Source organism: Podarcis muralis, chromosome 17 (genome assembly GCF_964188315.1).
Source record: "Podarcis muralis chromosome 17, rPodMur119.hap1.1, whole genome shotgun sequence".
Classification (NCBI taxonomy): Eukaryota; Metazoa; Chordata; class Lepidosauria; order Squamata; family Lacertidae; genus Podarcis; species Podarcis muralis.
In genome coordinates, this window is record NC_135671.1 from 38263885 (window position 1) to 38288881 (window position 24997).

Below are 24997 nucleotides of genomic sequence, written 5' to 3' on the forward strand. Positions count from 1 at the left end.
TTCCATAGGTAAAGGTACCCCTGCCCGTACAGGCCAGTCTTGACAGACTCTAGGGTTGTGCGCCCATCTCACTCAAGAGCCCAGGGGCCAGCGCTGTCCGGAGACACTTCCGGGTCACGTGGCCAGCGTGACATCGCTGCTCTGGCGAGCCAGAGCCGCACACAGAAACACCGTTTACCTTCCCGCTAGTAAGCGGTCCCTATTTATCTACTTGCACCCGAGAGTGCTTTCAAACTGCTAGGTTGGCAGGCGCTGGGACCGAACAACGAGAGTGCACCCCGCCGCGGGGATTCGAACCGCCAACCTTTCGATCGGCAAGCCCTAGGCGCTGAGGCTTTTACCCACAGCGCCACCCGCGTCCCCCTTCCTTCCATACAGGGGTGCAATCCACTGGGAAACTTCCTTTGAACTTACCCTCCCCATGGCCTGCTTTTAATGGTGCTGGAGTTTTTTCAGTAATTTCCCGTGGATTTGTAGTTTGGCAGTTTAAATCACCTGCCCTGAAAGCTTGTGAAATAGGGAAGGTGCTAGTCCTCATGACTTATGCAAATATATTCAAACAGGTGCCAGATGTCATGGGCTGTTTGGATGCAGAGGAATGGTGGGAGGCACCCCCTTGGAACCCCCAGGGGTCATCATCATGATTTATTACGGTCAAAGACCAGCTCGAAAAGCACAACTGGGACAGCTTTCACAAGAATAAAATATACATCTAAAGCAGTGTACAACAACAGCTTAAAGATTAAAATCCAAGATAACTGCATAAACACATAAAGACCTAAAAATTTGGGCTACCATACAAACTGGCCCTGACACCCTGGAGGCTGACAATGAGTGGACAGAGGGAGAAGATTGGGAGGAGGAGGTGGCAGAAGCTGAAGAGGCAACAGGGCTTAGTGAGAAGGGAGAGACTGTGACAGAGAGAAGTCCAGGTGCAGAAGCAGAAGCTGGAGCGGAGGGGGGGGGGCGAGAGAGATCAAGAGGCAAAGATGAGTTAGGCTGGTGCAGAAGCATGAGAGCCAGAGTGGTGTAGTGGTTAAGAGCGGTAGTCTCGTAATCTGGGGAACCGGGTTCGTGTCTCTGCTCCTCCACATGCAGCTGCTGGGTGACCTTGGGCCAGTCACACTTCTTTGAAGTCTCTCAGCCCCACTCACCTCACAGAGTGTTTGTTGTGGGGGAGGAAGGGAAAGGAGAATGTTAGCCGCTTTGAGACTCCTTAAAGGGAGTGAAAGGCGGGATATCAAATCCAAACTCCTCCTCCTCCTCCTCCTCCTCCTCCTCCTCCTCCTCCTCCTCCTCCTCCTCCTCCTCCTCTTCTTCTTCTTCTTCTTCTTCTTCTTCTTCTTCTTCTTCTTCTTCTTCTTTCCAATGGTGTGCAGTGAAACAATGGTGTGCGATGTTGCATGTGTGATGTCCCGTGTGTATGCATTGCACCTCCCTCTCTAAGCTGAGCAGAAACTTCCAGGGCTTTGGGAAGGAGGCACCCGGCCTCTGACAGGATGCTGCAGCCCTCCTGCCAGGTGGGCTTTGGGAAGGTTGTGGAAGAGCTCTTGGATCCTGTTGGAGCATTGCACCTCCCTCTCTAAACCCGGCAGAAGATTCCCAGACTTTGTGAAGGAGGCATCAGGCTTTAATACTGTAATACTCTAATTTACTGGGAACATTTAGGGGACAAGCCTAGACCCCTAGTCCACTGCCCCCTCCTGCTGCGACATGCTCCCCTCCCCACTGGTCTCCTAGGGCTAGGGAGGGGCATGAAGCGGGAGGAGCAAAGTCAGGCACACCAGTGCAGTCTCAAAATGTGGGAGGGGAGGAGACTTAGGCATCTGTGGAAAGGCAGGCAACCTCCCAAAGAAGAGTGGCTGTGCTCATTAGCCTGGCACTCCTGAGCAGATCCTGTTTCTTCTAATAAAGAGTTAACTTCACTTGCTCTGTGTGATTTATTGCTGGCTCACTCCTGACACCAGCAGCCCTTGTCCTTTTTCTAAAGTGAAAAGTTCCAGATCTAAGCCTACCTGGCAGCAACTGCCCCAAATCCTGTATGTGAGAGAGAGGTGGGCTAGTCAATAAAAGTACAGGTAATGATGTTCTGGTCCTGCTGAGACCTTTTTCATTGTTTGCATTTTCCTGGGTTGACTCCAGTTGTGTACTACTTCTGGGCCTTTCTTTGTAGGGCTTCCAGGGCTTCTGGGGCTCATGGCCTTCTTCAAAAAATAAAGCACATGCACACACACACTATAATGTGTCTCCTAACTGATCTTCCTTGTAGGATTTGTCTTCCAAAGCAACTACTCTATTCTGAACTTAAAAATGGAAAGCATAATGCTGGTGGTCAACAAAGGAGGTTTAAAGACTGTCTCAAGGCAAATCTTAAAATATGTAGTATAAACACTGACAACTGGGAAACACTGGCCTGTGAGCGCTCCAGTTGGAGAACAGCCTGTACCAAAGGTGTCATGGGCTTTGAAGACACTCAAACTCAGGACACAAGGGAGAAACGTGCTAAGAGAAAGGCACGCTTGGCAAATCCACACCGTGATCAACTCCTGCTCAGAAATCAATGTCCCCACTGTGGAAGGACGTGTGGATCCAGAATTGGCCTCCACAGTCACTTACGGACTCATTGTTAAAACCGTGTTTATGGAAGACAATCTTACTCAGCTATGAAGAAGAGACTACTTCTACCTACATTGGCGATGGCTTCTGACTCACTCTCTATCAGAGAGAGACTACAACAGGTAGGGAAAGTTGGGTTGTTTTAAACTTTCCAAAGAAGAAAGAGCCAGGGATGGGCCCAGAGGCAAATAGCTAAGTTTTCCCTTTGCTTCCAACACCCTGGAGACCTTGACATACAATGTGGCATAATGGTTATAGAGTGCTGGACTGGAACCTGGAGTACCAGGGTTCAAATCCACACTGAGCCATGAAGGTGACTGGGTGATATTGAGCCAGTCTCTCTTGGTCTAACCTACCCCACGTGGCTGTTGTGAGAACTGAAAAACAAAACAAAGAGCTGCTGGGGGGAAAGAGCCATGTACTGTATATGCCTCGAACTCCATGGACAAAAGGTGGGGCAAATATCTGGGGTCCAAGGTTCAGAGCCAGAGTCCTCATAGTCCTGCTTCTTGACCACTCCTTTATGCTTCCCAGGTGATCTTCCCTGGTGTGGCCATCACCTGCTCTCCCTCACACCTTCCCTGTTACTACAAATCTCTCTCCCCAAAGCTTTGTCTTGAAGTGGTGAAAACTATATCTCAGGTTATAGATATCTATAGCCTCCATTTTGAGTAGCCTTTTGAGTTTCCTGCATGCAGAATTTTGATTGGCTTGGTGCTGTGTGTGAGAAAAATTCTGTTCCTAACCCAGCAAGGGAACTGGTGGGTTTATGAGCAGAATTCCTCCCTCTTTCCCCCAACCCAAGCTCCCCACAATAAACAAAGACACATTCAGCTGGAAGATCAGGGTGGTTCCTTTTATTGCTATGTTCCATGATAGTTAGCACAAAAATCACAGACAGTATATAACCTGCACTGGGCAGGACTTGAGGGGTAGGAGGCGAAGGAGAAGGTCTGAGACAACACTGGCATTGAGACAACACTGGTGGACTTAAAGCTGAAACCCTGGAAGACTGTGTTTGGGTTCTCCCACGGCTCTGGCGATGCAGGCGTGAGTGTGCATGCAAGAAGATGGAACAGTTGCTCTCCCAGTGAAACCTGGCCCTGAGCAGATGAAACTTCTGATAGCCACTTGCCCCTCAATTTGCAGGAGGGTGCAGGGCAGACACTTGGCACGTTCACAGATCTGGAACATCTTAATGATGGCAGCAGCAGGGGGAGGAAGAAGAGGAGGTGGTGGTGTTTGGAAAACCCCTAATTTTGGGCCCAGTTGCAAGAGAAATAACTCTCACAGTTATTATGGAAACTGGAACTGGTGGAACTGGTTGGCATTCTCAGGCTTAAAGAGCACAGTAGTTATTTCAGAACTAACCATTGTTAGCAAAACAACTTCTCACCTCCTATACCATGTTGACATTCCCCATCCCCAGCCATTCAAGAGTGGGAAACACTGGGTTCTTGGGCCCTATTGCCTTTGCTCTGGCTTGCAAATTTGTAAGGGAAACACAAAGGGGTGTAAAAATCCTGTGCAATAGCTCAGAATGTCAGGAAAAGTGGTCTGTAGTCTTATGATCAAAAGCAACAAGAGACTATTTAGATCATTAGCATAGGCCAGCAAATTCCTCTCCAATCATTATATGAGTAAGGCAGTTGCATTTATCATCACTTAGGAAAGGTGCGTTTGTTTTGGTCTGGGACAGACAGGAAATCAATGGCCCCACTTTGGCAATCTGTGCCAGAAGCTAATGGCCTTTGAAAAATGAAGCAAAATCTGGCCAGATTTCAGGCCTTCCATCCATCAGGAATCCCAGACTTCCATCTGCTTTATCAAAGGGTTAGTTGTTACTTGCAGCGTGGGGTGGGGCAGAGGTTGTTTTCAGGAGATGAACAGGAGAGGCTGTGTTACATAGCTAAGCGGTAATAGGGGAGAGATGAAGAACTGACAAGAGCCGTTACAAGGGGGAGGGGTGTTTGGCAAAGGATATGCAGCTCCTAGGTCAGGTGGAAAGCTCAGCCCCAACCAAAAACCAGTACATAGTTCAGAGCTGTACAAACCTACAATTTGGTGCCTCTTCCAGCTGGGAAAAGAAGTTGTCCCTGATCCCCTTACCCAAAGTGCAATGTACATAGGCAGGAGGTAGGGACCAGGAAAGATGGACCATAGTATGGAGCATGGCCCAATCTTCAGCTGGCCCAAGCTGATGAAGAATGATAACTCCCATCTATTGATTATTTCCCAATGTCCTATGCTAGGAACCTTGGTCATTAGCAGCAGAATATGACTCAGAAAGCACAATGTGTCTACGGAGTCCCAGCAACTGTTGGGTTAACACCCAGAGCAATCTGTGGCAAGATGCTTTAACACCTGCAGAGAGAGTAGGGCTGGACCAGGGGGCATGCAAGATTCCTCAGAAAGAAAGAATCAACAGACATGCTGGTAGGACAGTGGGGTGGGTGGAGAGAATCTGAAGTATCTCCTGGAAATGTCCAAACTCTTGAGAGCCAACCAGTTCTGCACCAGCACCTAGTTCCATTCCAAGGTGGTGTTCACTGCTGAGTGAGTCCCTTTGTTAATTAAATTTGTGTTTCTTAATACAGTATTCCCTCTTCTTCCCATACAGAGTGTTTTGAAAGATTTGCATTTTGTAGCCAGTTAGCAATGCATGAAGGCTTCCTCTTCCAATAATTACTGGGGAACGGGGGCAGGGAGAGAAGCTCTTGTTTCCATTTGAGGAGTGGTGGTAGAATAATTAAAAACAAAACAAAACAATTCTACCCCACTTATACAGTGCTCAGACTAAAGTTTATGTGGTTGTGTGTGCATGCAAAATGCAGAATGGGAGTCCATGTTAATAAAGGTTGTTGAACCTGAGCAGCCATGAACCATGAGCATAAGAAATAGGATTGTAAGGTTTAATTTTAGGTGCTGAGGGCAGATTTTGGTTGCTGGGACTGAGAACAAACAGCACATGTCTTTTGAGGCTATTTTGGCTCTGATGCTGTGCCATAATAGGAAATGATAGAGGAAAGCATTAAAATATGACCTTTCATTCGAACAGGGAGTCACAGATCTTATACTTACAATGCAATACACATCTCAAAAAGGCACCTATATTGAGATTTTGGTAACATGCAAATATATTTAAAACGAATCATTCAAAAGGCATGTGATTAAACAACTGAGAATTCCATAATCAGCAGAAGTTTAAAAGCAAACAACTTGATAGAGGAGGAGGTGGAGAAGGTTTTCCAAAGCGCTTGCCCAAATAAAATTTGCTGGTGTTAAAGAGCATTTTGTTAAGAATTGGCAAATTTGTTATGTTGGCAAATCTCCTGCACATTTCAGGAAAGAAATTGTATGCAACTTGCATGTAGAATGTCATGTTTAACAAGTGGTATTCTGCTGTGAACCCAGCAAAATGAAACACGTGTAATCAGAGGCGTTCCTAGGCTCCCTTGCACCCTTGGCAAAGAGGTCCACCGAGGCACCCAGAGGAGTAGACGTGCCATGCCCGGCTGCCCAGAGTAATGGATGAGTGGCCCAGGGAGTGTGCAGATGGGCAGGGGGGCTCCTAGGCACTCTGAGCCAGAGTCAACAGGTGTGAATTTTGCCCCCCGGGCAAGGGCCAATTTAAGTGACCTGTAGGTATGTCTCTGCGTGTGACTTGTCAGATGTGGTCCACAAGAACATTGCATGCTTTTTCTTGCTTGAAAGAAAGCATAACCACTTGAGTCCTGCTGGATTGGACCTCAGGTCCACCTTAGTTCAGCATTCTGTTTTCAACAGATGGCAGGCAGATGCCCTTGAGATGCTCACAGGCTGCTCATGAAGACAACATCCCTCCTCTGTTCCTCAGAATGTGCAATTTAAAGGTATACAGCATGTGATCATGGAGGCTCTGTTTAGTTTTCTGTGCAGGAATTTTGTCATGCTAGGAGGTGGTACCTATTCTGTGAAGTATCAGTTAACACATTAAGTGCACGTTATACATTAGGAGTGTAGACAAAGCAAGCTACACGCAGCAGAGAATGGAACAAATCACTCAAGTCTTGGCTAGTGCAGCGAACACAGTGTAACCCTCATAATCCTGTCCACATTTCCTCCCCCACTGTTATTTGCTACACTGACATCCCTCCCCCCCCACTCCACACACCCCCCCACTACAATTTCCAAACACCCCAATCCCCTGTAGCATGAGGTTGGCTTGTTATGCAATTTAATCTCATTATATATATATATATATTTATATGTATGTATTTATGAAACAAATATAGACATAATATTTATAATTTTGTCACAAAATAAAATTCTGTGATTTCTCTCTCTTTGTCTCTGCTTTTTTTTACAACCTGCAGAAATATTAAGAAAATTAGATATTTCTCTTTCTTTTATAAGTGCTTCCATTAAAAATATACACGTGAGAAGCTTTTTGTACTGTTAAAGTTATGCTTGTTTGAGATATATGTATAAGTATGTGAGTTCATCACTCTCTCACACACACATACTATCTCTTACTCTGTCATAGAAAATGTGCAAATTAAAAGCGTAGCAAACATATTTTTTTCGAGGGAGTGTGGGAGGAGAAGCTAAGCATAGAGGGATACCAGCTACTTGTTTCAGAGACAGGAAACTGGTCAGATCCTGTCAGGCAGGGTTAAGGGATTTTGAGTATAATCATGACTTGGACACACAGGACACCTGGGTTCCTTATCTAAGTTAAGGGAGAATTCCACATGTCGTCTCACCCACCCCACTCCAGCAATCAGGAAGAAAATTCCCACAAATCATTTCACAAGTTGGATTTCAGAGTCTTGAATGCCCCAGCGCTCCTTAAGATACACTGGCGCAAGGGGTGGGGCACCTGCAGAAATGTTGGCCATCGAGAATCTCCGCCTCCCACGGTCGACATGCTGTCCCCGCCAATCAGCTGTGTGGGCACCAATGAACATGGGTTGCCACTATTTGAGAACACATCTGAACCTCAAAAAGAGACCCCCCCTAGTTGTCACATGAATGACCCAAACAGTGAACCTGGAGCAGCCAGCAAGTGCACGCAGCCAATCCCTGTGCCTTGACCATTGTACCTAAATGGTACCCAAGTTTGCAAACCCCTGTCTGTCCGGTTCAGACTTTACATTTTGAGGTGTATGCCCCAGAAATGTAGCACGTGAGGGAGTCTAGGAGACCGAGGCCTGCTGCACTTTCCCCTTGACCAGTCTGCCATGTCTGAATAATAGAGTGACTTAATAGCAGGGAGCCTTAGGAGGTGTTGGGAACCTGCAGGAGGCCAGAAATTTACGAAAGGGGTTTGTTCTTTGCAGGGGAAGACAGAGGGGTTGGCAATACCTCAGAGTGAGTTTGAGGAAACTTTCTAATGCTGTTAAACACAGTTTCCCACAAAGCGCTCCAAAGATTTATGCCATCCTGTGGCAGAGATTATGCCAGGGTTTGCTTCTGAATCAGATGCTGGTATATCTGAGAGCAGTTCTGTGCACCTGGGCTTAATGCAGGGGAGAAGTCAGGGGTATAAAAGAGTTCCTTTGTGCACTGCAAACCTCAGCCCAAGGGCCTGGTTGCGGCTGGCTGCTTTACAAAACGCTTCTGTTGGGGCAGAGAAATGGGCTTCCCGTAACACTGTGACTGGTCAAGGAAGTGGGCTCAGGGAGGGCAGACATTGTGACTTGCCTCCCCGTGGGGACAGCAGGGCTATTCCACACAGGCCATTGGAGGCAGGGAGGGGTACGTTTGCCACCTCAACGCAACAGGGACCCAGCTGCTCACCACAAGCTGCTGCATATGGCTTCCCCACTTGCCACTGTGGGTCGCACCCAGGTGTCCTGGTTCACAGCACCCCTTTTTTAACCCCTTCCTGCTTCTTTTGACTGTCTCCTCTCACAGAGCAGGAGTGGAACCCAGGCGTCCTGCATCTAACCCGTTAAGATCCCAGAGAGCTCTGGGAATAAAATTCCAGGACTTCTGGATCCCTTTGGGTGGGAGGGAATTCTCCCTCCTGTGTGTTTGGCTAAATATAGATAGGTAAGAGATATATAATGCATATATAGAAATTTAAAATATTTTATCTTTAAAAAATAACTTTTCTTTTTTAAAAAATGTAAATCTAAGGCTCTCTCTCCCCCCACTTCCCTCCCCCCACCCCCCACCCCTATGGCCTTTAGGACCCCCACCCTCCACTCAGAGACCTGAGGGGCTGGCTCTCCCTCTCGCCCAGCTGGGCTTCATTCTGGCCCCTGAGAGGAGAAGGTGGGAAGTGAATAAAGAACCAGCAATACCTTTCCCCCCAACAAGCAGGGAGCACCGCCCCCCATTCCACACATGGCAGGTGAACTGTATCCCCCCTCCCCTCCCCCTCCCCCCAATGGCAGCCAGGGGTTGAGTGGCACAAAGACCTCTTGTGGCCTCTTGTTGTGGGAGAACAGTGGACGAGCATTGGTCACATGACGCTCTCCAGGATGACAGCCTTGCTGCCCCCATCTGAGGCAGGAGTCAAGGTGGTCAGAACGCCAAATTCTGATTCCGGCACCTTGTATTCCAGATGGTGCAACCCCCAGATCGGCTGGGTGAGGTGGTGCCAGCGCTGTTGAGTGGAGAGAAACAGACAGTGAAGACCTGTAGAAACTCATCAAATGCATGCTTTTTTGCACATAATACATTCTCTGTGCCCTTTACTACTAGAGACATTGACAGTCTCATAGCCAATGCCCCCAGCAGCACACTAACCTGACATGGCCTTCACGTGCACTCTCTCTCTCAAAGGATGGCCAAGGCTTCAGCAGTGCTGCTCTCTTCCTTGCCCCTTCCCACCACCAACACCTAACCTTAAACACACTCTGCTTACATTCTCTCTTAACTTTGCAGAAGTTGGAATGTTTCTGTACTTCCCCCATCATGTCAGCAGAAGAGTGAACAGCTACAGAAGACTCAAAGTAACTTCAACTCTTGCCAGAGCTCTCAGAGCAAATTGTTACGGTGGCAGCAATCCCTGAAGTATCCCTTCTCAGTATTTTCCTTTTTTTGGTTGAGTTTTTCTGCCTTGAGCCATTCAATGTCAAAACTTCTACTTTTCTGTTTATATGCTTTAATTTGATATTTGTCTCTCTACAGCCTTAAGACGATTCTCCAGATCTGCCTTTGACAAAATGGACAGGCAGGCAGGCAAGTGGGTGGCAATGGGATGTTTCCCCAAGCTTATACTCCTCTTCTAGTTTTGCATCTTATGGCTATTGTGCTATAAATGGCAGAAGCACCGAAAAATAAAACTAGCCTGCTAGATCTGGGTGAAAGGGCAATGCACTAAGTGAACTGAGAAGGCTCCATGTGCCTAAGAAGTGCCTCAAATTCTCTAAACGAAACAAGCACCAGCATGTCTGTAGGACTCTCACTGATGGTATGAGATCAGCAAGCAGCCCAGGCAGCATGGCACATCTAAGCCACGGCTGCTGAGAAGCATCTCAGGAGGGAGGAGCTGGGGGGGGGGCACCAAAGGAGGAAAGGAGAGGGCTGGCTGCAGGCTGTGGCCATAGTAGCCTCTGCAAACTGATCAGATCACTGACCTGGACAAGTCACTATAGAAGCAGGGGAGCAGCGACCCAAAGAAATCAGGAGCCCTCCACAGTCAGTGCTCAACAGGGTCAGCTGGCCAGGGGCAGGGGCCCTTCTGGCACAACTCATGGCTGCTGCGCACTGGGGCAGGTGGGCGTTGAAACATGCATGGCTTCAGCACATGTCTGCAATCCTCATGGGCTAGAGTGCTTCAGCATGCATTTCCCCCTGGCACACCCCTGGTCAAGTGTGGGATGTTCACCCTCCAGGCTCAAACCCACCCCCTTGAACCTGGGAGTCCTGGGTCTCTTCCATTCTGGAGATCTGGGAAGGAGCCTCACCTCAGCCAGTGTCCCCTTGGCACGGATGAGCTTGTAGAGAGCAGTAAGAGGGACACACAGCATGGAGGATAGTGCGAAGCCCCAGCCGATGGCTTCTCCCCACCAGGGGTAGACGTAGCTGTTGTTGTAGATCAATGGCTTGTAGTAGGCAACATTGAAAAGAAAGACGCCCTGGAAAAGTGGGGGCAAGGGGGGGCAGAGAGGTATCAAGTGGTTGTCAGGTGCCTTGTGGCAGCTTCCATTCCTACAGCAGTCAGGCTTTCTAACCCCACCTCCCCTCCAAACCTTTCAGTTTTCCTTTCTTTTCTTGCTTAGAATGAAAATGTTGGTGTCCCTCTTTAACATTTTGGCCATGTTCTGGTGAATGGACCTATCTCTAGGGAGCATTCAAGTTGTTCTCTAAGGTGTCCACACATGGGGTTTTTGTCATCGTGGCTCACACAGCTCTACATACCCAATCAGACACACGGGAGGCACCCAAGATTGCAGCCACTTCCTTCGGGTGACCTTACTATGTGGACAATGGCTGCTTGCTGTCACAACTGTTGATAGAAGCAGGTTTTCCATCTGCAAAAAGCTGCTCACAACAGCAGCAGCACCTGGGTATGGAAAGCGATTGGGAGCATTCTTGTGATCCTTAGAGAGTGCACGCTATAAGTGTGTATGCCTGAGTGTGCAGACCCATGTTTGCCACTTGCAGGAGGCAAAGTGTATTGGGACAGATTTAATATTCCTGTTTTGCAGGCATGAAGGAAGGCCAAGAGCCACAGCTGAGCTGGAATTTGAACCCAGTTCTCTGCTAGGTTCCAGGGCACCTCTACAGAGGTTGCTTGTCAGATGTGTCATGGTGTCTGCCCAGCCTCTGTGAACAAGAACTCACACCTCGCCTCTCTGTCAACATTACATTTGTATGAAATCTGTTTGGAATCTGTAGAAGTCTAGCAGCCATTACCTCACTGGTAAGGGTTGTTAGATTTCAGGTGTGAAGCATCAATATTTTGATGAGATGAGAACTTTGGTTCTCCCCTCATGTGAGGCTGCAGTCCTGATCCACTGGGCACAGCCCACTAGGTGTCCTTACCCACCCTCACCAGGCTGTGCCTCATTCCACCAGGCCTCACCTCTTGGCACCACCCTTTAGCTCCCAAGCTCCCTAACCTGACAAGCCAAATCAGTGGTGGCACTGAGGGGGGGGGGGCATCTGAAGTGGTGGTGTTGGTGGGGCAGAGAAAGAGAGCAAGAATTGGGCGTATGTGGTTCTATGGGGACATACAGATTCTGAGAGGAGAATGCAGAGCACTCTCCTGCTTGAAAACAGCTGTAGCTCTACATTTAGCTGCCAATGGGACTACGGAGAAGAGGCAAATATTTTTTGTCTGGAGTTGGCTTCACCATGACCTAGGAAGGGGAGGCAACCACCTCCAACAAAAGACTGTGGGCGCAGTTAGGGGAGGCAGACAAAGCAGGTCAAATGCACCATGTAGTTGTCACTCCACGACATGTGAATGCCAGAGAGAGAAGATCCAAAATGGTGCATTCACCTTCTCCCTCCTTAGCAATCCCTTGGGAAGTTTGAGTGCACCAGTCTCTGTCTGTTGAAAAGGAGTGGCAGAAGATCACAGTAATTCCTGGTAATGTCAGTGAGTTTTCTGCAGGTGAACTTCCCCAGGGGATTTTGCAGCAGCTTAATTAGTAGGAAGGAAAATGTGTCATTTTGGGTTTTCTGCTTCAGGCATCAAAATGTTTTTGCCCAGTCTTGCATCCCTGAAGCACCATTTGTGTGTGTGTCATGCCACACACCTCTTTTTTTCCTCCTCAGCTTTGCTCATTTCCCTACCACTTATCGCTATGCCTGGAAAAGTTTGAGCCACTAAATCTCCCTCTGTGTGTGTGTGCCTGGCTGCTGCTAAAAATGTGAGCAGTGTCAGCAAAAAAAGGCAGCCACTCTGCTCTGAGCTGCAAAAGTGTCACCTGTTGCATTTCTCCCCAAATGATTCAGTGCTTTTGCTCAGGAACAGGACAGCCACCTGACTTGCAGGCAGACTGTAGTCCAGGGGTAGAGCATTTTCTTGCCACACAGAAGATCTCAGGTTCAATCTCCAGCATCTCCTGGTAGGGCTGAGAATGTTCCTTGTCTGAAACCCTGGAAAGCTGCTGCCTGTCAGTGCAGACAAGCTGAGCTAGATGGACGAATGGACCTGAGTATGAGGCAGCTCCCTATGTTCCCTTCCTGTGTGTCTTTAGTGGCAGCCGGATTCACACACAGGAGAATCATTTCCTGCTGGATTTCTGCCTGTCATCCACCAGTTTAAGGCCCAGAAATCCTACTGGGGAATAGTTAAGCTAGGAACAGCTTTTATACTGGCACACAAGAGATGTCCTTGAATCCACGGCCCACACTATTCTCCCCCCTTAGAACCCCACCCTGGAGTATTACCAGGCAGATGAGAGGAGTCAGGAACATCCAGCACCACTTCATCCACAGGGAGGGCCGGTAGCCAATCATGCAGGCAATGTCATCCATGAAACGATCGGCACCTGGAGGAAGTTGGGAGAGCGCATGAGAGCATAGCAAGAGCCCTGCTGGCTCAGAACCAAGGACTGTCCAGGCCAGCATCTTGCTTCCCACAGCAGCTGATATGGTGTTGATGGGCGAGCAGGAGGGAATAGCCCTCTCCTGCTGTAGCTCCTCAGCCAATAGTACTCTTGCAGCAGTTCTCAACTTGTGGGTCCCCAGATGTTGTTGGACTACAACTCCCATCATCCCTGAGCTCTGGCCTTGCTAGCTAGGGATGATGGGAGTTGTAGTTCAACAACATCTGGGGACCCACAGGTTGAGAAAGGCTGTCTTAAGGGAAATGCTGCCTCTTTGAGATGGAGCAAAGGTTTATGATTATTTGTTCCAATCCCTCCTGGAGCCTCTTGGAAAGCCCTTGGCCCCACGTAGGCAGCCCTGCTCGCCTGCTCCTCCCTCCTCCCCCTCCTAGTTGCGACAGATAAAACAGGAACCTTTCAAGGGCACAGCTCTGCCCAGGAGCCCAGAGAGGAAAGGGAAGTAGAGACACCTATGACTGGGGATGGGGCAGAACAAAACATGCCAGTTTCAACTTTTGCCCACATTTGCTGCACACACAAGGTCACACCTCGTTTTGCTCCCGACCCATTAAGCCAGAACAATGCTAACCCTGACCTTGAACACACAATCACTAAGTGAGCATGTTCTTGTGGAATAGTTACCATTCAGCCCCTTTTAACTGCCCCACTGTGCTTCTAACTATGATGGCTGAAGTGTGCAGCTTGGCCCCACAACTATGAGTGCCCTGCAGCGTGCATGGCCCTGGCACCAAAAGTTGTGGGTGCCCAGCCCCTTCATGGGGAATTCTATGGGTGCTTGGGCACCCTGGGCCCCAGCGAGTTGACACCTATGGCATGAGGTATTGTTTATGTGGGGGAAAGGTGCTTAATGTTTCCCCTTTGCAATGGAGTGTGCAGGGGCCTTTTGTGAAATCCACTCTTTTGTTGCTTTTCAGCCACTCAGACTATGAAATATGTAAGGGAGTTTAGGTGTGTGTTAGCCAGAGGTGGAGCTAGCTGCTCCGGCACCTGGAGCAGCACACATGCTGTGCACCTGGGGGCGGGGTGAGCATCCGGGGGGGGGGGGCGATGATGTCACCCCCCTCAGGGATGACATCTGGGGCAGACCGCACACCCCACACCCCCTTCCTCCGCCAATGGTTAGAGCCAGTCCAAATGAGCAGCAGAACATGCTGGGAAACGGTTCCTGGGTTGTTTTAGGATCCAGATGTGGGTGGGCTTGATGATGAAATGCTCCCTCATATATTTTACAAAGGAATAAATACATTTGCAAGGAGAAGAATGGTAGTCTGCCCTTTCCTTTGCCAAGCTAGCTATCCGTGGGTATTTCCCCACACGCATCCGGTCATGGGACCTTCCGCTTGCCCCACTGGCAGTCTAAAGCCCAGGAACAGTTCTAGCATGAGACCAACCCTTAAAGCAGGAGGAGGGACGTGGGTGGCGCTGTGGGTTAAACCACAGAGTCTAGGGCTTGCCGATCAGAAGGTCGGCAGTTCGAATCCCCACGACGGGGTGAGTTCCCGTTGCTCAGTCCCTGCTCCTGCCAACCTAGCAGTTTGAAAGCACGCCAGCGCAAGCAGATAAATAGGGACCGCTCTGGCAGGAAGGTAAACGGCGTTTCCGTGCGCTGCTCTGGTTCGCCAGAAGCGGCTTAGTCATGCTGGCCACATGACCCGGAAGCTGTACGCCGGCTCCCTCGGCCAGTAAAGCGAGATGAGTGCCGCAACCCCAGAGTTGCCTGCGACTGGACCTAATGGTCAGGGGTCCCTTTACCTTTTAGCTAACATGGCACCTTGCAGACATTGTTGGACTTCAGCTCCAGCCAGCATGGGAGCCAAAGAACACCTGGAGGACACAGCATTGGCTGCCCTTGCTTTAAATCTGTGGCAAGTGACCTTGTGCCATATATTTGCTAGACTGACATTTTGCCTGCTGTTTCAAACCAAGGCTGTCATAGTGTTGACCATGTAAACAAATTACACCACTCCATGGTTGTTGGCTCCCTTGGTGCAAATTGAAAGGGCATTTTCACACATGAGCCCTAAATCCCTTTGAGTCTCTTGCACACTGCAGGCAAAAGCTCCCTGGAGGAAAGGTGGCATATAAATGCAATAAATAAAATGAAATACAAGACAGAAAGCTGAAGAGAATAATTTGTAATACAAATGAGCATTCTGGCCAACAGTGATTTTTGTTTTTGTTTTAAAATCACATTAAAACATCCTCCTTTCACTTGCAAAGTATGTTGGGCGCCTGTGACTTCCAAGCCCCAAGCAGTGCTGAGTCTCCCTCCTGATCTGGCCCTCATATCCCTGCAGTTTATTCCCCAGAGGTTCTTTCCCTCTCCCCATCTGGAAAACAGTGCCAGGTGGGGATAAGGCAGGTGGAAAGGCTCAGTGACACACAGACTCAATGCCCCTCAATTCCCCACAAGCCAACGGAAAACATTTATGTTTAAAAACATGAGTCTGCCCTGGCCACATGCAGTTTGGGGTCCCGTCTACACTATGCATTTAAAGCAGCATTGTGTCACTAGGAACAGAATCCTGGGAACTGTAGTTTGTTAAGGGTGCCGAGTGTAGTTAGGAGACGCCTATTCCCCTCTCAGAGCTACAATTCTCAAAGTTCTCTGGGGAAAAGAATAGATTGTTAAATCACTCTGGGAATTCTTTGAAGGTAGCACGGGGGGGGGGGGGGGGCGCAGGTTGTGTCCTTTATGCTGCCCGGTGTTTGCTACAAATAAGTAAGTGATCTCTCTCCAAAGGTGGCACCCATCTTAAATGCAACAGTGGTCTCCCTCTCCACCCAAGAGGACTAGAAACATTTTCTCCAATTTATCCAGAGTGCAGCCTGTACACACCTGTGACAACTATGTGGCATTCTGGTGGACCAGCATGCAGTGTCAACATTTGCGACTGCTTCTCTGTTTAGCCAATTGAGTCCCCCCCACTCTTCCAAACAGGGATACAACTTGATCTTACCGTAAACCCAGCCGACTGCTATGCACTCCCAGAAGGCCTGCCACAGAAGGGTCGTGCCACTTGCCGAGTAGTAATCAAATAGCTGGAAGACATACATACCCCCCTGGGTGGAGGGCCTGGGTGTGAGGTTCGCAGGGCACAACAAAATGCTTATCCAGTGGCTTCTTGTTCCCAGCACCTGGTTCCCACCATCCCACACCTCCCTTCAACATTCCTGAAACACCTCCATTCTTCTAACTAGGGGGTCAGCCTTACTTCTTAGCAGTGGTTCAGAGCAGCTCATTTCTCCAAAGCAGGAGCAACGCTTCTTTTCCTGGCACTGCTTTTGGGAACCCCCTTCTCCTGCTTAGGGACAGCAAGGAGTGGAGAAAGGAAGAGCAGCAGTGCGGGGAGGCAGGTGCTGAAGAGGATGGCTGGCCCACAGGCAAAGGGGTCTGTGGCAAGAGAAGGTAGGCCTGTCAGAGGCCTGAGGTGGTGAATATAAATTGTGCACCCTCCCGCCATGTGCGCACACCCTGTGGCAACAGTGGTGCTTCTGGGATTCCCCTGCACCTGTCAGGGGCTGCAGGATGGGCTGCATCTGGGAATCCCAGGCTGTCCTTACTCCTTTCTTCAGGATGATGTCACTGCCCAAATACGGGCACCAAGGGAAGACTGTCAATAAAGGACTCCCTGCCCACATGATCACAGGGTGCTTGTTGCAGCTGACCTGATGGCTTAGTCTCTTGAGCCTCACCTCACCCTCAGTCATGTGCTCTGATTACAATTCATGTGCTCTGGCACACAGTTCAGGAATCTCATAGCAGAGGGTTTGTGCCTAAAAATAGGAGCAGCCACCTTCTTGCTGCACTTAACAGACTTAACTGCCTCTGCTTCAAACACTGAATTGCACTGCAACCCTTACCATGTCTTTCAGAAGTATGTGCTACTGAATTTAACAGGGCTTGCTCCAAGGTAAGCAGGTTAGGACTGCAGCCTTATTGCCAATGGTTCAGGTGGGCTGTCCACCATTTTTTTTTTAAAGCATCACCTGTACATATTTTCAATTAAATGTTTGTGCAGCACTGTGCTTCAATATTTATTTTTTAAAGCTCAGATCAGTTTTTTTAAGTTCAAAAATTGCCCAGGGGAGAGGGAAGTGGCATTGCGATGTCTAAGCCACCAGACAATCAGTACTGTGCACAGCCAGTTGCTCCCAACTCACTGAACGGTTTTCCTTGGGCCTGGTTCTGAAAAGGAATAGGTACACCCAACAGCCACCAGAAGTGGTGAGTGCACTTCTAGAGCACAGCGGCCATTGATTCTAAGCCCATCTGTTTGCACACTTAAGCAAAGGACAGCTGGCAGGTGCAGTTGTGGCAACAAAGGCATAGCAGAGGCCCTTGATAAGCTACTTAATCAGGCAGGGGTGTGAAGAGGGAGCAGGAGGCCCCTGGCAGCTCCAGGATCTTGTGTCAATTTTTGTCTGACCTCAGCTGATAGCTATTCACTGCCAGATCTGCCTATACTCTCTGACCGTAAAGCCAACCCCTTTCCTGCTTTGCAATGAGATCTCTTTGTCAGGTCACTTATACCTTCGCGTAGCTCCCCTGAGCAAGACCATTAGTCTATTTTGGACAATGGCACACAAGGTGAGCCAGCCTTAATAGATCAAGGTAAAGGCGCCTCAGCTGCTGTGTACAGTCATCAAAACAATAACTGAGAAACACCTAGACTGAGTGGAGCCCCTATAGATCCCTTTTTGGAAATTAAGGCCTTGCAGAACATGCCCTGTTAGGTTAAGCCAGGCTTCTTACAAGACTTCAGCAACAATTGGATTCCACGTAAGTCCTGAGATGCATTGCAAAATAAGCTTCACTAAACCTGAACTGTTACATAACTCAGATCTAAAGTCTTGCAGGCAGATTGCAGCCACTTTGCCAGCAAGTAGAACAACAGAGACTCAAATCTTTCCAGCCTGAAAGCCATATCAATGCATCTTTTTGCTTTGTTCTGTTCTAGCATGTGTTTGGGAATAATTGGCAATTAAAATTTTACTACACATTTTTTTTTGCTTTGCTTGTATTCTGGATCTGACTGTGAGAGCAGCAGGAGGAGCCCAAATTTACTAGCAATGATATTAGAGACCTTGGACCACAGATTTTGGGTGCCATTAAAGGATGATGGAATACAGTCTACTGAGAACTTGAGACCTAGGGCAACTAGGAAGCTGCATTCTCTGCTCCCCTGGAAGAACATCAGGGCAAAGGAAACATCAGCACCACACATCAGCCAGGGAGGGAGAAGCAGCAGGGAGCTTCTTTCCTCCTATCCTTTCAGAAAGAAGCACTCTGTTCCAGCTGCCCTGGGAGAGCACAGCAAAGGAAAGGAAAGCTAAGGACGGCCAGGACTATGTAGATTTTAGGAGATATGTGTGTGTGCGCAAATCTTATTGCAATGGATTGTAAGTCGCCTTGACCATCTTTGAGAGAAAGGTGGGGTATAAATCTTCTACATAAACAAAATCTCCTGCACCAAGTCCTCCTCATTCATTCCAGTGATGCTTGTGCAGGGAGAAGGTCACAGTGAGGGAGGTCCTCTGTTGTATTATACCTCGGTCACCATGGACAGCTCAAGGAAGAAGCAGACAGCACAGGAGACAGCCACAATGATCTCTCGCTGGAATCGGAAGGTGTAGGCGGCTGGGAAGAAATCCAGGATACCAGTGATAAAGCCTTCAACGCCCACGAACTGTGAAGGTGGGGAATGAGATATAAAAGCAAGGCGATTGGAGAAAGAAGGAAGGAAAATAGTAAGATGTCGGGCAATGTGCTTGCTTTGCCCTCCCCTCCTCCTTCATGAAAACACTCTGCTTCTTGGCCACTTCCCGCCCTGCCTTCCCCGCCCCCAAACTCTCACCTGGCTATCCAAGCCCAGGAGCAGCAGCATGAAGAAAAAGAGGGCAGCCCAGAGTGGAGCGACAGGCATCAGAGTGACAGCTCGTGGGTAGGCGATAAATGCCAGGCCAGGCCCTGGGAAGAGGGGAGGAAGGAAGAGACAATCTTAGAATGCTGGAACATGTGGCTCCCATTAAGGGAAGTTGGGGCTGTATTCAACCAAGAGTGGACCCACTGACATTAAGAAACCTTAGTTAGTGATGCCCATTAACTTCAATGGGTTTACTCTGAGTAGAACTAGTGTTGACTACCAGCCTCAGTCACACGTACCCCATCCAAGCACTGATGTTGGCAGCTAGGGCAGAAGTCCATCTCTATAAATGTCTGGCACACATTTAGTAACAATAAAGCAAGCCTCTAGTTACCAGGGCTGCAGAAATGAGGTGGCCACTCCAGCTCAGAGCTCTACACAGCTCTCTGGTTCTCCTCCGGTTTGAAGTGGAGCAAATTATGCATGATTGACTTGAATAATTTATTGGACCTACTACATTGGCATCAAACCAGAATTCGATGGCTGCTAAGTTCAGGCAGTCCTGGTTATTCCTACACAGTTTTATTGTTGTGCAATGCAAGTGCTGGAGTGGGTTTGGCTTTCACATTCAGCATCCAAAGGATCTCAGCCTTCATTTTCCTCCCTCAAAACAAAACCAGTTTCAAGCCCTTATGGGCTTTGAAGGATGTGGGCAGCACATACTAAGATATTGCGAACTAGAAAGAGGGAGGGTTGGCGGAAAAGTACCATTATTGCTATGTAGCTTTTTGCCCTTCTCATGACAAGCAGGGTCTAACCATCCGTTATGCAAAATAAGCCAATATAAATCCGCAGAAGTCTCAGAATTTAGCTTTTCTTGGAACACAGTATCAATCAATCATAAATTTATTTCTTTACCAAATTGGACTATCAAAGCGTGAAATGGCATTCAACTATGGTTTACTCAGAGGAGACACAATGAAATGAATGAACATGACTAAGTTAGGTCCATTAATTTCAATATGCCTGGTCTGAGCAAAACTTAGTTGAATACCAAGCATGGTGTTTTATCACTGATAAGACAAAAGAAATACTCACAAACAGCATCTTTAAAAGCAACACAAAACAGTGTATTTAAAATGATGGGCGGGGGGAGAGAAATCAAATTAATCAAAACACTTAAATTCCAACTTTTGTAATTGGTCATCAAGAAAAATGATATACAGTAAATCCATACCTAGCTTTAACAGCAGCAAGGCCAAAACAACAACAAGAGTACTTTATACACGGACAAAATATTAATCCCATTCACAACATAAATAAATTCAAACCTAAGTTGGGCAGGTCATATGCAACAAACCCTTTTTGTTATTATTTCTGCATCAGATCATAAATTGGATAAATAAAGAGATATGAAGAAGATCCTCTAGCTCATTTCCTCCAGTTTAAAAGAATCTCTGCTCTTTTGGTATCCTCATATAATTAAGTGCATTTCCATCTCTAGTAGCCACAAACCAAAGGAATCTAAAGGGGTTTCCTGAGATTGGTGTCCTAGAACTCTATCGAGTAACATTCAGGTTGAAATGTTTTCTTAGCACAGGAAAAAAAACACACGAGAAGGTGAAGACTTCTAAACTATGTGCTAACTAAAATCAGCAGCAGTGCAGAATATGAGCTACCTTTTACTAGAGGTTAGTTGTTGTTCAGAGTTTACACAGCTCTAGCTATCCAAACATGTTTTAATACAGGCAAGGGAGACCAGTGGCTCTCCAAACATTGTTAGACTCCAACTCCCATCATCCCTGACCATTGGCATAAATGGGCATGATGAGAGCTGGAGTCCAACCAAAGAGAGAAGGCAAAACTGCTCAACACCTACTTTGCCTCTGACTTCACCCAAAAGGAAAGCAGTGCCCAACTTGGTGATAACAGAATAAACGACACAAGAAGGAAGCTGCAGCCTTGCTACTTTGAACGAATTCAGATCTCCAGGGCCTGATGAGCTGCACCCAAGGGCACTAAAAGAGCTTGTAATCTCAGAGGCTCTGTCTATAATCTTTGAGAATTCCTGGAGAACAGGTGAGGTCCCTGCAGATTAGAGGAGGGGTGTGAGCACTTAGAAAAGGATGCTGTGATTAGTAAAATCCAGCACAGGTTTCTTGAAAACAAGTCATGCCAGACAAATCTCATTTCTTTTTTTAAAAATAGATTTACAAGCTAGGTGTATCAGGGGAATGCTGTGGACGCAGTGTATCTAGATTTCAGTAACATTTTTGACAAAGTCCCCCAGAATACTCTTGTGGAAAAGCTAGTAAAATGCAGGTTAGACGAGGTAACTGTTAGGTGGATTTGTTGCTGGGAGACTAATCAAACGCAGAGTACTCATTAATGGCTCCTCATCATCCTGGAAAAAAGTGACAAGTGAGGTGCCACAGGGTTCTGTCCTGAGCTGGTTGTTGTTCAATGTCTTTATAAATGACTTGGATAATGAAACTGAGGGGATGCTCATCAAATTTGCACCCCCAAACTAGCAGGTAGCTAATGCCAAAGAAGACAGAATGAGAATTCAATATGACCTTAACAGATTGAAGAACTGGGCCAAAAGTAACAAAATGAATTTCAGTCGGGCCAAATGTAAGGTTGTGCACTTAGGCAGGAATACCCTGGTGCACAAATGTAATATGGGGGGCACCTGGCTTGCTAATAGTACACATGAAAAGGATCTAGGGGTCTTAGTAGACCACAAGCTTAACGTGAGTCAACAGTGTGATGCAGCAGCGCAAAAAAAAAAAAAAAAAAGGTACTGATATTTTAGGTTGCATCAACAGAATTATAGTGCCTCAATCATGAGAAGTAATAGTCCTGCTCTATTCTGCCTTGGTCAGACCACACCTGGAGTCCGGTGACCAGTTGTGGGCACCACAATTTAAGGATATTGACAAGCTGGAACATGTGCCGAGGAGGGCAACCAAGATGATTAAGGGTCTGTAAACTAAGCCTTACGAGGAACGGTGGAGGGAGTTGGGCGTGTTTAGAGAGTAGATTGAGAGGAGATGTGATAGCCATCTTCAAATATCTAAAGAGCTGTCATGTGGAAGATGGAGCAAGCTTGTTTTCTCCTGCTCTGGTGGGTAGGACTCAAATCAATGGTTTCAAGTTACAAGAAACGACATTCTGACTAAACACCAGGAAGAACTTCTTGACAGTAAGAATTGTGGAATGGTCTCCCTTGGAAGGTGGTGGACTCTCCTTCCTTTGAGGTGGAGGCTTTTAAGCAGAAGTTGGATGGTCATTTGTCAATGATGCTTTAGTTGAGATTCCTGCATTGCAGGGGGTTGGACTCGGGGTCCCTTCCAGCTCTATGGTTCTATAACACATGACAGGCCACCCCTTTCCTGCTCTGAATCAATTACCTTTTTTTAGTAAAATATTAGCCTTCCCTGTACCCTTTGCAGGCCCACTTGAGCTGCCTTGTGGCTTACAGCACAGTGGCTGTTCTCTCACCAGCTGGGAAGGGAATGAACGCCAAGTTCCAGTTATGGAGAGATTTAAATGACAGGTAGCCAACCCAACATGAGGAGAACCACGGGATTCCCCGTCCCATGACTACCTCTTGCAGAGTAGTAGTCAACCCAGCATCTCAGTCCCCGAGGAGACTCTGTGACAGGTGGTCTGAACACTCACCAGATTCAGCTACCTTGGAGATATCAACTCCTTGTTCTGCTGCCATGAAGCCCAGAATGGAGAAGACCACAAAGCCAGAGAAGAAGCTGGTCCCACTATTGATCAGAGCCAGGATGATGGCATCTCTGGGGAGGGAAGGCAAAATAGCTATCAAATGGGGCTGCAGGCTGGCATGGAAGAGAAGAGAGGAGAGAGAAGAGGAAAGGGATTTGTGCTGCCTGAGAACCTGGAGAACGGTTGCCAATCGGTGGTGAGCCAGATGGACCATTGCTCTGGCTCTCGACAAGGCAGCTTCCTTTCCAATCAAAAGCAGACACAAAAGAGGGACTTCCTTAGCAATGCAATGAAAGGCCCAAAGGACTTTCATCAACAAATGCATTCACCATCTCGTCAGCTGCAAATATCCATTTTACACTGGTGGGCAACATTCAAGGACCAGATAATACTCTACTGTGAAGCATATAACTCCATCTTATGTCAAATGAGGCACCTGAACACCTGTGTTTTTCAATGGGTTTAGGCGTGTCTAATCAGGCTGCGAATGGAGTAGCAGCAGGTGGGAGGCCTTTTGACATGACATGCCTGCATACATGTGCATATAGCATGCTGGTGGGAGGGAGCCTATGGTATGGCCGGGAGCCTAGAACCAGTAGCAGGAGGAAGCATGGAGATAGAGGCAAGTGGGAGTGGGGTTTCAGAGTCTGCTTGTGGGATCGGGAGATGGGTTGGGAGGGAGGCTGTATCTCTAAGCCCAGCACAATCAGCAGCAGGAGGCATAGAGGCAGGAAGACTCACTGAGTGTTTGGAAGCACATGCATGTGATGGAGGTCACGTCTGGGGTCTATGCGCTGGCAGCAGGAGGCAACACAGAGATGGGGATCAGGCAGGGAGACCTTAAGAGTGTCCTGCCATTAGCATTAGGCAGGAAGTTGGATTGTGCTGCTATGTCCAGGGATGGGGAAACAGTGGCCCTCCATATATTGTTGGACTACCATTCCCATCATGCCTCACCACTGGCCATGCTGGCTTGTTGGGGGCGAGGGGAGACTGACAAAATCTGGAAGATACCAGGTCCCCATCTCTGGCTTTAACCCAATACCAGGAAGAGGGGGGAGTGCAGAGTGGAAGGAACTTTCAGAACCGAAAGGCTTGCTTGCCCATCATTCTCCTCCACAAGGGCTCCCCACCCACAGAGCTCCGCTTGAGGGAACATCCAGAAACCTGTCACAGGACCTACAGCTTCTCCTAGTTGTCGTATCCTTAATGCAATTGGTGAGACTTGCATGTGTGCATAATGATTAAATACAGGCGCGCAGCAAAAATATTCCGTTTGGTGGCTTCCCTGTCTCCTTTTGTGATCCTCTACGCTGTCTACTCAGGAGTAAGTCCCAGTGACTTCATTGGGACTTATTCCCAGGTAAGTGTGCACTCCTAGAAATGCTTCCTGGGAGTAAGCTCCAAAAAAACCAGTGGGATTTCTGAGTAGACACATACCTGGGATTGTGCTGGAAATCTTCCAGGAGCAGAAATGTTTGGCAGCAGTGGATGATTTGGAAGGTATCTGCAATTGAGAACATTTCCCGCACTGTTTCATTTTCAGTAGACCCAGTATTGCAATCAGTGAGTGTTCCCTATAATCAGTCCTAGGCAAAATGAAATTGATTCAGAGAACCATCTTGGATTGGGGGAGGGGAGGGGCGGTTTAAAACAGTTGCCAGTGGTCTGACTGCCAGTAGAATGGCTATAAAGAAATGAAGGCAGAGCTGCTCCTGTGGCACCATTCATAGTTGCATAGAAGAGGGAATTCCAGTGAGGCTTGTCACTTGCTTCTATACACCTGTTAAAGGTGTGTTTGAATTACAACTCCAAGCCAGCCCCAGCCAGTACATGCTAGCTGGGGCTGACGGGAGTGCTAGTCCAAAATATCTGCAGGGCTCCTGGTGTAGAAAGAGGAGCCCTGCCCTCTCTGGCAGCTCCTATTGTCAAGCAAGTCTCCTCCAGCACCACGACCAAGTGACGCCCCACTGTGTCAAGCCTTCTGAAGAGTTTTGATGATCCTGCATAGAATTCGGTTGTGCCTAATAACTTGTCCCATTTCAGTTTACAGAAATAACATTTTATAATTGCTTTCCTTTGATGAACACATTGTTGTTGTTGGCATCCATCTGCCTCGAGAAACAATGGAGTGGACCTCCAGGTGTGAAGTCAAATTGCTGCATTAGCAGCACTGAAGCGCAAGCCTGGGCTGTGTGTATGGAAGTCCTGGGCTGCCCGGACAACTAAACCCTGCTCTTGGCCTCGCTGATGTAGTCA

The 24997-nt window shown here is 48.0% G+C and overlaps 1 protein-coding gene across 2 annotated transcripts in view; it reads right to left on the bottom strand.

The window, feature by feature from the left end:
* Positions 1–3451: 3451 nt before the first annotated feature.
* Positions 3452–24997, bottom strand: part of SLC6A8 (solute carrier family 6 member 8) — a 35968-nt gene continuing 14422 nt past the window's right edge. For both annotated transcript variants that reach the window (XM_028713102.2, XM_028713103.2), the window contains exons 7-13: positions 22685–22809; positions 18992–19104; positions 18686–18823; positions 16094–16196; positions 12955–13055; positions 10518–10688; positions 3452–9211 (exon numbers count right to left, since the gene is read on the bottom strand). In XM_028713102.2, the coding sequence (XP_028568935.2) occupies positions 9068–9211; positions 10518–10688; positions 12955–13055; positions 16094–16196; positions 18686–18823; positions 18992–19104; positions 22685–22809 (895 nt within the window). In that variant the 3' untranslated portion in view covers positions 3452–9067. The remainder of the gene's footprint in view (positions 9212–10517; positions 10689–12954; positions 13056–16093; positions 16197–18685; positions 18824–18991; positions 19105–22684; positions 22810–24997) is intronic.